This window comes from Juglans microcarpa x Juglans regia, chromosome 3D (genome assembly GCF_004785595.1).
Source record: "Juglans microcarpa x Juglans regia isolate MS1-56 chromosome 3D, Jm3101_v1.0, whole genome shotgun sequence".
NCBI lineage: Eukaryota > Viridiplantae > Streptophyta > Magnoliopsida > Fagales > Juglandaceae > Juglans > Juglans microcarpa x Juglans regia.
In genome coordinates, this window is record NC_054598.1 from 144,128 (window position 1) to 158,284 (window position 14,157).

At 34.8% G+C, this 14,157-nt stretch overlaps 1 protein-coding gene across 1 annotated transcript; it reads left to right on the plus strand.

Annotated features, from left to right (window-relative positions):
• Positions 1-7,951: 7,951 nt before the first annotated feature.
• Positions 7,952-14,152, plus strand: LOC121254791 (PHD finger protein ALFIN-LIKE 7-like). Its single transcript, XM_041154945.1, has 5 exons — positions 7,952-8,316; positions 8,437-8,469; positions 9,321-9,549; positions 13,415-13,541; positions 13,647-14,152. The coding sequence occupies exons 1-5, from the start codon at positions 8,220-8,222 to the stop codon at positions 13,917-13,919; spliced, it is 759 nt and encodes a 252-aa protein (XP_041010879.1). The 5' UTR covers positions 7,952-8,219; the 3' UTR covers positions 13,920-14,152.
• Positions 14,153-14,157: the final 5 nt, after the last annotated feature.

Below are 14,157 nucleotides of genomic sequence, written 5' to 3' on the forward strand. Positions count from 1 at the left end.
ATCTTCAAATGGAAATAATTGAGGAACAAATGAATAAGGTCATATCTCATACGTAGTTGTATGCTTTGTTTTGTGCAATTTTTGATATTGTTGTAAATAATTGTAATCTTCTAATGGAAATAATTGTGGTGACATTGTGGCGCCCCCAATCCCCCTTATATAAATACACAGGGATCGAGACGTCAGGATGGTGACAACACGATCACACATCCCAACGAAGTGCCAGTGTGTGTACATGCAACAGTGTACAAATAAAATAATGCGGCGGATAGTCAACTAAGTACCAGAATTTATTTACAATTAAACATCAATAAAAATTTAAATAGCATTTATACAGTCATCCATAAAATAATTTTACAATAGTTTTGAAATAAACAAACGAGTGATCCCAGATCACTCCTCAGGCGGAGCCGTCTCCTCAGGCTCGCCCTCCTCCTCCTCATCTGCATCAAAATCTGCGTTACCACAAAATGGTATCGCAGGTAAGTATGACCTCAAATAACAACGTACTATAAAATGTATTAAATGCAACTAACATGCATGCACATAATGAAATATGCATTTTTCCACAAAACATCATTTTCCCCGAAAATGATAATTTTCCAACATACGCCAAAATCCCATTTTGGCCCAAAATATCCGTAAAACATTTTCCCAGAAAATGATTTACCCAAAAACCAACTCGCACTATTTTCCTAGAAAATAGTGCATTAATTCCAAATGCACCATACATTATTTTCATATGCACCATGGCCTCCCCTATGGACCATCCGCACATCCTGGCTTCGTAGCGGTGCTCAGTTCCGCGCCCAGCGCGTACATGGCCAAGCACCCACACTACGCAACGAGCGATGCCCAGTTCCGCGCCCAGCGCGTACGTGGCCAGACATCCTTTAGTCCCCGCCAGCAGAAGGACCACGGAGTCGGCACGAGACCATCTCGTCCGATCCGATTGTCGCCCGGCGACAATCCAGGGGACGTTACTCAGTATATTCCGCTCCCGAGTAACCAGAGGAGCTCCACCGAGTTAATGCCTCATCTCGGCTTGGGGTCGTGATACACACGCACCAAAAATCCATTCTCACATGAAAACCCAGTTTTCATAAACACATGAACATGAATGCAATACACGAAAATCCAGTTTTCTTTACAAATATGATCATGCATGAAATAATGGTATGAACATGCACCAACACTGATCCAACATCCATCCAGAACCAATCCCAACAAATCCAATCAAAACAACTCATCAATAACCAAACCAAATGAACCAAACCAACCAAACAACTCCAATCACAATTCCATCCGACCCCCGAACTCCTCGGACTCAGTCCGGCATGTCAAAAATACAGTGAAATGGGTTAGTGCAAAAATACATTTAAATTACGAAAGTTCTTTGGAGAAATACTTACAGTGCAATATAACAATTTTCGAAGGATCACGAAGTTGAAAAAGGTGACGTTTGAGCAACACCACAGTGTAAAATACATTGTGGCCGTGGGTCACAATACCAACTTTCAAACGGAGGCAAACGAAGACCCAAAATTGATAGGGTAGGGCCTAGGGAGGTCGGTGAAGCTAGTGGTGGTGAAGGTTGGCCGTAGGTGGCGGCATGGGCGGCGGTAGAAGACCAAAAAGCCCAAAACGGAAATGGAGTTGGATGTGCTTCACCGGTGACAGATCGGAGGTGGGGTTGGGTCCAATGGGTTGCTAAGAGGTCGAGGATGATGTGGTAGGAAGATGGTGGCCAATGGTGGCGCGACGGCGGCGCAGCGGCGGAAAGAGTGCCGCGGCTTCCAGCCGTGCGTAGAGGCTCACGGCGGCTCGAGGGAAGCTGGAATTGATGGGGGTTGGTCGCCGGCGGCAGGGGGAGCGAAGGAGCCGGGCGGTGTCGACCACCGCCGGCGCACGGCGACGGGCTGGGGAAGAGACCAACGCACGGAGAGAGAGAGAGAGAGAGAGAGAGAGAGAGAAAGAGAGAGAGAGAGAGAGAAGAACTCGCGCGCGAGAGAAGGAAAACCAGGAGGAAAAAAAAGAAAAGAAAAGAAAAAAGAAAAGAAGAAAATAAAAAGAAAATGAAAAGAAAAATAAAGGAAAAAGAAATGAGGTCCAATCCTCATAACTTGGGTCACGAAAATGATCCAACGGAAACGATTTTAAAACCACAAGTTAAATAAAATAATTTAAACGTAATGGTAAATTCAAATTGAAATAATTAAATCCCACAGTAATTAATTAAATATGAAAAACAATTTAAATGCACAACAATAAATAAATATTAAGAAAGTACATAAAAATTAATTTTTACCAATTAAAATCATAGAAATAAACTCATTAAAAATTCAACCAATTTTAAAATACGAGAATAAAATTTTAAATAAATAAAAATAATCTTTAGTAAAAAATACTAAAATGCGGGGTGTTACAGACATGTTTTGGGTATTGTTATATTTCTGGTTGCTATGAAATGGAAATCATTTGTTGTACCTCAATATGGAATTGTATTTTGTTAGTGGTTGGTAGTGGGTGGGTACCAATCGATTCGATGAATTTAATTGTTGGTGGAGTTTGATTTTTGTTGCTACTTGCTGGTGGTGGAGCCGCTGGAGGACTTATTGGTAGTTGCGATATTGTTGCTGTTTTACTCCTTGGTGGCCTCATCTTTAAGCCAAAGGTCCTTGTTTGCTGCTTTGGTGTATTCTAGATTGTTTTCATTCTATACTATTGCTGGAAATTTGTATTGTAATGATCTTGGAGAAATTTGTATTGTAATGAATTTGTATCAAAATCAACTTTTTGAAACTTGTACCAAGTTAATTTTAATACATGAAATTTGTATTAAGTTGACAGTACAAACTGTTTTTTAGCACAGAATTATGAAGTTGATATTAGTCACATGTAAGTTCTGAGTACATGTTAATGTGTTATTTATGAGCACATGGGATTCATTTTTTGTGCATATAAATTTGATATACTTTATTATATATGGAATTGCTAAATTTGGATGCATGAAATTGTATTAATATATGTACTAGGTGCTAATAGCATGTATTAAAACAGTACATGCTAATTGGAAACTCTAAAAAAAAATTAAAAAAAAAAAAACTAGGTAAAAAAGTAATAATAATAAAATAATAATATTTTATTATTATTTTACCTCAAATATGTATAAGTCAATGTGAATTTTGCTTGAATGGTAAAGTGGATCTTTAAAAGAGGTGATTTTGCATATACATAAACCAATGTGGATGCTCACACAAATGAACATAGATGCATTACTTAAACTAATAGCAGCTTTAGCTAAGTTGTGTGCCAGTTGATTAGCATCCCTTGGCACAAAGTGGAACTCCCAATTCTGTAGGCTAGAAAGCAGGATCTGAATGTCATGAAGGATATGCTCACTGGTGCCAAACAATCCATCTGCACTCTTAAATCAACTCCACTATCTTGGCATCACCTTCAAAAACAATTCTATTAAAACCCAACTCCAAACACAATGAAACTGCCTTGAAAGCTCCTAGAGATTCAGCAACATGTGGAAGAGGGCATCATGTGTCCATTTCCTATATTTACAAGCCAGAAAGTTTAAATTAAGCTTTTGAATATGAAATATTTTGAATTTTTATTTTCTTCCGACAAGAGAAAAAGAAACAAACCATACGCAAACTCTTCAAAATTCAATATTTTGAATTTGAATCTTTGCTTCAAAGGTGCATACATTTACATCTTCCCTTAAGATAGTTTTAGATCAATTGGTATGCAAGGGGCTAAGGCAAAATTGTCTCCATGATTCACAACAAGATTTTATTGTTTGATTGTGTTATGCACTCAACGAAACCAAACCAGAACACCAAAACTTATGTGAATATACAATGAAGCCCATGAAATGTTTGTTGTTTGATTACGTTATGCACTCAATGAAATTAAACCAAGTTTTATGATTCTGGCAAATTCTAATGACCACTAACTACTTATTTTTATTTTCAATTAGACGTGTCTTTATAAAGACATTAAAGCACATATTCAAAACAAGATATGTCACTTTTGAATAGCAGTTCATGATCGTTATTGTGGATTGAGCAGTTTTCAGTAGTTAAAAATAGGTTATTACTACTGATAATGTATTTTAACCTCAGTTGTCAGATAATACTAATAAATAACGGTCAATAAATATTCTGGCTTATTTCTTGTTGAGTTGGGCTTAGCTTTATTGCCCGCCAGCACTCTTTGTTGCTTGGGGGTGAGGTTCACTACTCGCTCACATTCATTATTGCTAGAGGGGAGTTTGGAAAGTGATTCGTTATTTGCTCGAACTTTAGCATGCGGGCAAGCTAATTGCTCGCTACACTTATTGCCCATGTGTGAGATATATTATGTTGGTGTAAAAGGGGCTGCAAAACAAAAAATAGTGAGAGAAAAGTTTGCTTCAAGATGCGTTACAAATGTCATTTTCCTTAAGACAATATTCTCCCCCGCCAATAACCGTATGCACATGGGTTATAAGCGAATTTGTCTCGAATATACAATGAAGCCCATAACAAGTTTGTTTGTTTAACTGCGTTATGCAAATATGAAATTAGATCCCGAATACTCTCAAATTTTGCTATTCAACCAAGAGATCAGAAATTTATTCTCTACATAATGAACAGATCCTAATGATAAGTTTTGAAAAAATGAAAACTTTTGGGAGAGAATTTCAAAATTGCCTTCTTGAACTCTATGATTCTATAATCTTACAATTTGTAGGCCAATGGTTCTATTTATAGAGGGTCAAAGGATGCGAATGAAACATTAACTTTTTATTTTTCTGTAATATGTTCCGAATAGGTATATGTATTACACCTGCAGCCAATCATCACATAGGTTGGACGGGTCGCACACGCCCAGACCCATGGTAGGGCCCCATCCCTTCTATAAATAATTAAAACACCTCTACATTTTATGTAATATCATATGAGTGACAAAAAGAAAAAAAAAAAGAAAAAAACTAATACAAATTAAAAAATAAAATAAAAATGCTCAAGGATACACCATGCTAATGGAGTGGTGGGGTCTGAACCATGCCCTTTAGGCATTTCATCCACCAATAGAGGTGTAACCGGTTCGATTTAGTCCGATATTGAACATATTTTAGAACCGAATTGGTATAAATCCATTTTGAGATTCCAAGAAACCGATATCGCACCGGTTACACTCCTAAACCAGTACTTCCGATTTTACCGATTCCAGACCAATTTGGTTCGGTTTTTTAGTTTTAATCATGTGCCAATGTGCCATAAAAAAAAACTGCTATAAAAAATATGCTTTAAAATCTGCTGTAAAAAAAAATACGATATAAAAAAAAAAACTACTATAAAAACAGAAAATCTGCTGTAAAAAAAATCTGCTATAAAATCAACTATACATTCTGCTATAGAATATTAGAATCTTCTATAAAATGATTTTCTTTATAAAATCTGCTGCTATAAAATCTACTGCTATAGAAAAATCATATGGCATAAAAAAATCATCTTCCATAAAAAAATCTGCCATAAACAAAACCATACATTACAAAATCTGTCACAATACATACAAAACCTGGAAATTCCAGATTATATATTAACTAAACAACAAAAAAATAACTAATAGTGTATATTAATATTAATTATGCTGAACAAAACAACTAAACAACTAAATCTGTAACCCTAAACCCTAAATATGTTCCCTAAATAAATCATAAACCCTAAATAAATCTAAATTTGTCCATGTGTTATAAACTCTAAATCTGTCGTTTGAATCGAGAACCCTAAACAAACCCTACATTTTCACAACATCTTACTTACATTATGGTTCAAACAGATTAATAACATATTAATATTGACCCCATGTTTTGCATGACAGACCAATTCAAGTATTCAACAAGCCAGGACTCAACTTGTATTTATGGACCACGAAATGGCACATAAGAGACAACCCTCGAATACCACAAATCAAATAACTGGCACAAAGTAATATCTATGAAATCAATATAATGAAACAAAATAAACATAGAAAAACGTCGTAAACCCTAAACAATGAAAAATCCCTAAAGTTAAAACCCTAAACAATAAACATACCGAGAGGTCATGAAATGGGAGACATCGGAGAAAATTGTAGGAAATGTTGACGGCAAGGGGTTGTTGATGGCTGCACAGAGTGAGAGAGGGGCTGCGTGAGAGAGGGGAGGGTTGCGTCTGCCGGCTTCGTGAGAGAGGGTAAGGGGCTAAGAGTGAAATGGGAGATAAGGAATCACGCAGGGTAGGGTTAAGTCAGTGTAACCCTAAACACGTTGAAACAACGTCGTTTATTCACCTAAAAACAACGCCATTTCGATTAGTTGTTGTTGGGTTTAATGTTAATTCCATTAAACGACGTTGTTTTGGGTAGCTGGGCTTCTTAATTCGTTCTGGGCTTTCTGGCCCTCTGAGCTTCTTTTTTTTTTAATACTTATGTAATGCACTGCATATTATATACATATAATATACTATGATATATATAAATATCAACTATATATAGTATCTTATACTATGATATATATATAAATATTAGTAATAATATTAGTATATAGTGGATTACTAATAGATACTATTAGTAATCCACGCCATTATGGCCTATTATATATATTATATCATGGTTACATACATTCTTTTATACGGGTGTATATGATAAAATGTATAAAAATGTATTTATCAAAATAAATACATATAATAATTTATTAGGCTATAAAATATATTTATCCTTTATATATATAATTTATATTAATAACATATGATCAAACATATATTCATGTTTAAGATTAAATTTTTATGTTATAAAATTATAATTTTTATATTAAAATGTTATATTAAGGTTTATAAGATTAATTTTATGTTATATCAAATGTTATATTAATTTTATATTATTTGATTATTATGAGTAATAGGATTTTAAAAATTAATCTTATATTAATTAGCAATTTAGCATATAAATTATAAAATTATATATAATATAAAAAAATTATATTATAAAATTATAAAAATCTTATATTTTATATAATTATATAATTTAAAATTAATCTTATATTAATTAGCAATTTAGCATATAAATTATAAAATTATATATAATATAAAAAAATTATATTATAAAATTATAAAAATCTTATATTTTATATATAATTATATATAAAAATTACTTTATATAAAAATTATTTTATATAAATATTAAAAATTAATTAAAATATATATCTACAGGAACTAATCCGGTCCAATGTTAAAAATTAAAAAATGGAACCAGGCCAGTTTTTAAAATATTGAAACCGGCCCCAAACTGAACTGATCCAAAATCAGACCAAATCAAATACTTCGGGCTAGTTCGTCGATTCATCGATTTTTTCTTTCAACCCTATCCACCAGCACCAGGAGTGGCTGCTGTGTCTAGGTTATTTTTTTGTTTTCCTTAAGTTTTTTATCTCCATTTTTTGCTTTTTGTTTTTCTGTTCTTGAAGAATTAGTTGTGTTATATCTTGTGACTTTTTTTTAATTCTGTTTTTTATTTACTTTGTATTAAGAAAAAGAGTAAAAGACCAAAGACCTTAAATTGTTATTATACTATTGGGGCAGCGACCTATCATAATGGAAAATACTATTATATTCATTCATTTTGACACTTCTATTTAATTGCTAGTCAAATTTTATTTTTTTATTTTTTATTTTTTTATTCAATAATTAAAGAAGTGATTTTAAATATATTGATTTATTTATTTTTATTTTTTAAATATATTTAAATATGTTAAAAAATATAAAAAAAAAAAAAAAATTACGCTGCCCAGCGGTCAGGGCGGCATAATAACCGCAACTTATCATAATATGTATAAAATTTATATAAAAAAATTTAATTTTTTAATAATAAACTCTTCCCCCTTCCAAAACTATTGCACGAGTTACGCACGCGTTACGCTATCGTATTATAGTTGTTTATAAACGGAAACTGACGGAGTCTTTGCAATTCGTTATTCCCCCAGACTCAGAGACCCAAAATTGTACCCTCCTTCTGCGGCTCCTGCGTTTTTTCCCAAATTGGAATATGGTAGAGCAGAAGAAACCCCAGGGATTGGATAGGCCATTGAATACCTAAATTCGTTTGAATTTGCAATTTTTATAGAAGAATTGCTGCATTTAATATTATTCTATTGGGGAAATTCAACTTTGAGACGGAAACAGTTAATGGAGGGAATAACGCATCCGATACCCAGAACAGTGGAGGAGGTCTTTCAAGACTTTAAGGGCAGACGTGCCGGTTTGATCAAGGCCCTCACCATTGGTACTCAGTTTCTTTTCTTTCTTCTTCTTTGCGCGTAATTCTTCGAAATCATAAATGTTCTTGTTCGTATTTAGTTTTTTCTTTTGTTAATTCTATTCTTTGGGGGTTTTGATGTTGCAGATGTTGACAAGTTTTACCAGCAGTGCGATCCCGGTGGGTTTGAAATTTTGCTCTCTTCTCCTTCGGTTTCGTTTTTCGGAATATATTTCGTTATGTGCGACTTAGGATTTTGACGAATTTTCGTTTTCTATTCTCATATTCAACTCTGCAATTAATGATGTACTGTGCTCACTGTCCCTTTTGACTGGTAACAACTTATAGGCATTTCTTTGTATCTGCAAGTGTTGTCAGTTAGTTCACTAGGAATTGTTCTTTTAGGGATTGATAAACGTCATTTCTTACATTTCTGGACTGACCTTTGCTGCCACGTTGTTTGTGAACTCACTTGCAATCAATAACATTGAACTCGAATTTTCAATTTATAGATGGATTAGGTTCTTATGGGTGAAATATTATTTAGCTTGGTATCCTTTAATACATTCTTTTCTCCTCTGATTGCTCTACGCAATCTGTATGTATTTTATGCTTTCTACTGCACTTTCAGTAGCTAGTGTGCAGAAAAAAAATGTCATTTTTAATTATGTCATATGAGTTCTGGGTACTTATTGTCAAATGTTTGGGGCATGCCAATTTTGATTCTTATTTTATCGCTTCAATCCAGACATAATATTGTGACATCATGTACTCTTGCCTCTTCCATCTTATGAGTAGTTAAGCTGTAACAACAAATACCGTAAATGTTCTTACGTGGTAAATTTGATCACTTTTATTAATTCCATGAAGTGGCCCTAGAATCATCACATTCTATTAGAAAGTATCACTGTCATTTTACGCTGTAGTCATGCATTATGCACAGTTATTCACTATTTCCTTTGTTGTAATCGAATAAAAATCTCTTCATGGGTTGATTTATGGTTGTCAAGGTACTAATATTGTGCTTTCAGAGAAGGAGAACTTGTGTCTATATGGACTTCCAAATGAGACATGGGAAGTTAATCTGCCTGTTGAGGAAGTGCCTCCTGAGCTTCCTGAGCCAGCATTAGGTATAAACTTTGCTAGAGATGGAATGCAAGAGAAGGACTGGTTATCACTGGTTGCAGTTCACAGTGATTCATGGTTGCTTGCTGTTGCATTCTATTTTGGTGCACGCTTTGGGTTTGGTAAGAACGAAAGGTACGTAGTTGCTGTCTCTTACTTTATGATAGCGCTAATCATTTGTAGGAGCAATCAAACACTCTAGTTCTATTTAATACTGACCTGAGACTTCCTGCCTCTGTTTTTTTATTGTCGAGACATCCCAGCTTTATGTAATAATATTTGTATCATTTTATTTCTTTATGAAATTGTTACCTTTTTCCATTCTTCATGATTATGCAAGGTCAGTGAACATTTTCAGTTGTGTTCTCCCATATTCATCAATTCTATTGTAACAGTGGCTGATAGTGGTATTTAGCAATGGCTTAGCAGATGTAAAATATACAGAGCTCTCTCACAGCTTATCCACACAAGAAGCATGAGTTCTCTCCTGTTTTTTTAAGTTATCATCTTCTTTTGTGATATGTAAAATGTGGCCCCTCTATGGAAGGGCATGCAATACTTGCTAAAGCACTTGTATCAACATTTGATATGGCATGTATGGTGGTCTATTGGGAAGAAAGGGAAGAGAGAACCCAAGTCCCAATTCAGTTGCTGTAAAGAAGAATCTAAAGAAGTCTAAGGGGAAAGGAGTCCATGTAAGAGAAAAAGAAGGGATTAGTGAAAAGGGCGCCTATGGTTTTTCTCACAATAGAGATGAGTGATAAAGCTGTTGGACAGTTTGTCACCTATTTCTGTGCATAATTATGCCACTTTTCTTTGAGCCAGTGTTGAACTTTAATCAGCACATGCGTCCTGTTTTTAGCTTTGGTTTGTTCTGGTTTTCTTTTGTTAAGATATACTTTAAAAATGAAATTTACCTATTCCCATAAGCTTAAGCTTTTGATAAGTGGTGGTTTAACTTGGTATCATAATAGAGGCCTTGATTTCAAACCTTGACTCTACAATTCACCCATTTAATTAAATATTCCACATGTTGAGCCTCTTATTAAGGGGGAGTCTGGCCTACTCACGAGGAAGAGTGTTAAGGGTTTTACTTTAAAAAATTAAAGTTATCTCTTCTTATAAGCTTAAACTTTTGGGACAAATGGTGATTTAACTTTAATTTGACAAAAATGAGAGAAAATATGTTTCTTTCTAGATTATTGAACATTTACCTTTTGTTTGTTCTGGCTTTTTTACTAGCCCTATCACTGGATAGTTTAATGATATTTTTTATATTACTTAATACTTCTTTCCTAAACATCTAGTGGTTGGCTCAAGTGGTAAGGGTCTTGATCTTGGGAATATGTTCCCCCTAGTTCTAAGGTTCTAACCCTTGGGTGCAAACAATTTCTAGGGACCACGAGCAGTGAAAAGCAAATGGTTTTCTTAATCTGTGTGATGTGGGTGCATTACACACGTTCGGGGTTCTTCATCGTTAAAATATATTTCTCTTCTTAATTTAAATATTATCTATTAATTCTGGCCTTGACCACTGCGAATATATTAATAATGTAAAGGACTAGTTTAAATAAGAGGGATTATTTAATTATTTAGCAAACAGAGTTGGTATAATAAAAATACAATGCTAAATCCTCGCCCCCCCCCCCCCCGTGGGGCCCAAAAAAAAAAAAGAAAAATAAAAATACATGAATGTGCGTACATATTTGGTTGGTATATATGCATGTCATCAATGCATGTATGGCTATGTTCTTCAACTTGGTTTTGGGCAGTTGATATGTCAGAGGTGTTTCAATACTCATGCCTATTTGCATGTCCATATGCAAGTGAGGAAGAGTTGTTTCTTGTGAACTGTTCCTCATATTCGACACAAAAAGTTGAGCTTGTACTGTGTTTATCCCTGTATTACTTCTTGTTGTACCATCTCTCTTTGTTGCATTGCTTTAGTCACTTTTTAAGCCATTTGTGATCTGCCTAATGCCATGTTTTTATATGTTATATTTACACTGGTGGCGTATGACTTTCCAAAAAAAGTATATACACTGTTGGTGTATGAAGATCCCTGTATTACTTCTTGTTGTACCATCTCTCTTTGTTGCATTGCTTTAGTCACTTTTTAAGCCATTTCTGATCTGCCTAATGCCATGTTTTTATATGTTATATTTACACTGGTGGCGTATGACTTTCCAAAAAAAGTATATACACTGTTGGTGTATGAAGGTTTACTGTGGACTTGGGCTATGCCTATTTACTTGATTCAATAAAATTTATTCTTATAAAAAGAAAAGTAAATAACATGATTGGGGAAGCATTATTGTTTAGATGAGGTGTCTTGGAAGGAGCTTTATTTTAAAGAATAGAAGTTTTTGTGTGTATATGCCCTATGTTGTGTATTTTAATTGACACCACATTACATAATTCATGAAGGTTCATTTCTTATTTTCTGTAATATTGCTTCCACATTTCCCTTTGCTTCTCTCTTCTCTGTACATTCTCTCTTTTGCTGTAGAAGTAATTTGCTAGTGAAAATTGGATCCTTTTCATGAACATTTGTTGTTGGTGAGAGGTATTGTATGTATATTTTGATTTTCCTTGCCCCCATTCTTCACACAAGGTTGGAAAATGTAGTAATGAAGCTACAGGTATATGATCTTTTTTTTTATAAGTAAAAATATTATATATATATATATATCAAAAAGGAATAACCAAGTACACTGAGGTATACAATAAAACACCTTGCCCATTGACACCAATGACCCAAAAAACCTGTGAAAAACAACCCAAAATACACTAAGCCCGACCCCAACCCCTTGTTTCCCGAAACGCTATCCGAAAACCCTACCCCAACCTCTTATTTCCTCCTTTAGAATAGGTATATGATCTAGATTAAAGTTAGGCATCTTTTTACTTATAAAGAAAAGACAGGCATCTTTCCTTTCTCTTTCAATACAGGATGTTAGGATGAAGTTGTTATGGATAAATCCACAATTGGATTTATCCATAACAATTATTTTCAAACCTGTAGTCATGCAGTCAGATCTACAAGAAAAGGGTTATGGTGTTAGTTAGTTTGCAATTAGAGATTAATGCAGTTTGCAGCGTGAGCTTAGGAGGGTGTTTGGGCCTTTATTGTCTTTTTGTGTGATTATGTGTAAGAAGGCGGTGAATGAGATCCCACATTGCTTAGGAGGGAGAAGTTCATTCCCTGATAATGATTCCAAAGGATTCCAATTATAACATTGACTAGTCATTTTGGAGTATAGGCTTAGATGTGGCTTGGATCTTCCTTGAGTTGTTACAAATGATGTTAGAGACAATCCCAACTAGAAGAGTGGAACTTGAGCCATGCTTCCTCTGACAAACCTGGCTCAACAAGGACGTCGGGGATTTAAGGGGGCAGATTGTAATACTCCTGATTTGTGAATTTGTATGGTGTGAATGCATGTAGGAAGGTGATGATTGGGAATCCCACATTATTTAGGAAAGAGAAGTTTATGCCCTTTATAATGATTCCAAGGGCTTTTGGAGTATGGACCTAGACGTGACTTGGGTCTTCCAAGCGACTTCAATTGTACCTGTTCAGTCCTTTTATTTATGACTCTTTAACTTCAGTAACAAATAAAAGCTTTCTTTTATTTTCCTGGAAAAATGTGTTGTAAGAACTTATCCCATCGTGTAGTGTTGAATTTTTGCAGGTAAAAAATGTCATGATTCTAGGCTTGTTCAGTTTTTTGTTCAATGGCTCCTGTGTACTTGATATTAAAATTTGAATGTAAATTATTTTGAATATGTAGAAGAAAAGAGTGTTTGGACTGATTAAAAAGTGCTACTATTGTTTACTAAGAAAAAAGGTTTGACTGTTAGTATAGTCCTGTAGATGTTAGGAAGCCCTTTGTGCTATAAAGCCAAAAATCAGTGGTACATTTCATCTACAGTTAATAGTGTAGATTAAGTTAAGGAGGTGGCTTGGTTATAATATTGCTCGGAATGGAACTTACAGGAAGAGGCTTTTTCAAATGATAAATGATCTCCCTACCATATTCGAAGTTGTGACAGGCAATGTCAAGCAACCAAAGGACCAGTCTGCTACTCATAACAGTAGCAAAAGCAAATCAAGTGGGAAGATGGTAAGAATCTGCTGATTTGACAGTTATTGTCAACATGGTTCTCTTTCAATGGTTCCCTTTGTGTAAAGTTCTTGTTGCTTATGTTTTGATGTTGCCTCTAAACAGTCCCGGCAATCTGAGCCCCAGGCCAAGGGAGCGAAGACATCTCCTCCACCCAACAAAGAAGAAGATGAGAGTGGGGAAGAAGAAGAAGATGATGAACAGGGTGCAACTTGCGGGGCCTGCGGGGATAACTATGGTACTGACGAGTTCTGGATTTGCTGTGATGTGTGCGAGAGATGGTTCCATGGAAAATGTGTAAAAATTACACCTGCAAAGGCTGAGCATATCAAGCAGTACAAGTGCCCAAGTTGCAGTAACAAGAGGGCTAGAGTTTAAATCTAGGTTCTGAATTTCCAGACTAATACTCATCAAAGCTGAAAAGGTTTAGACCTATGCCATTAGACTTTGCTGAAAGACAGTCGGTATCTTGTTTTAGTTGATGAATTTGGATGACTGCAGATGAATTTCGGATTTGAAGTGTTTGCTACTTTTGGTACCCGATCTGTCTCATTTAAACAGGAATTATGTTTTTAGATGGGTAATGGCAACAAGGAATATTATATCTGCAATTTTC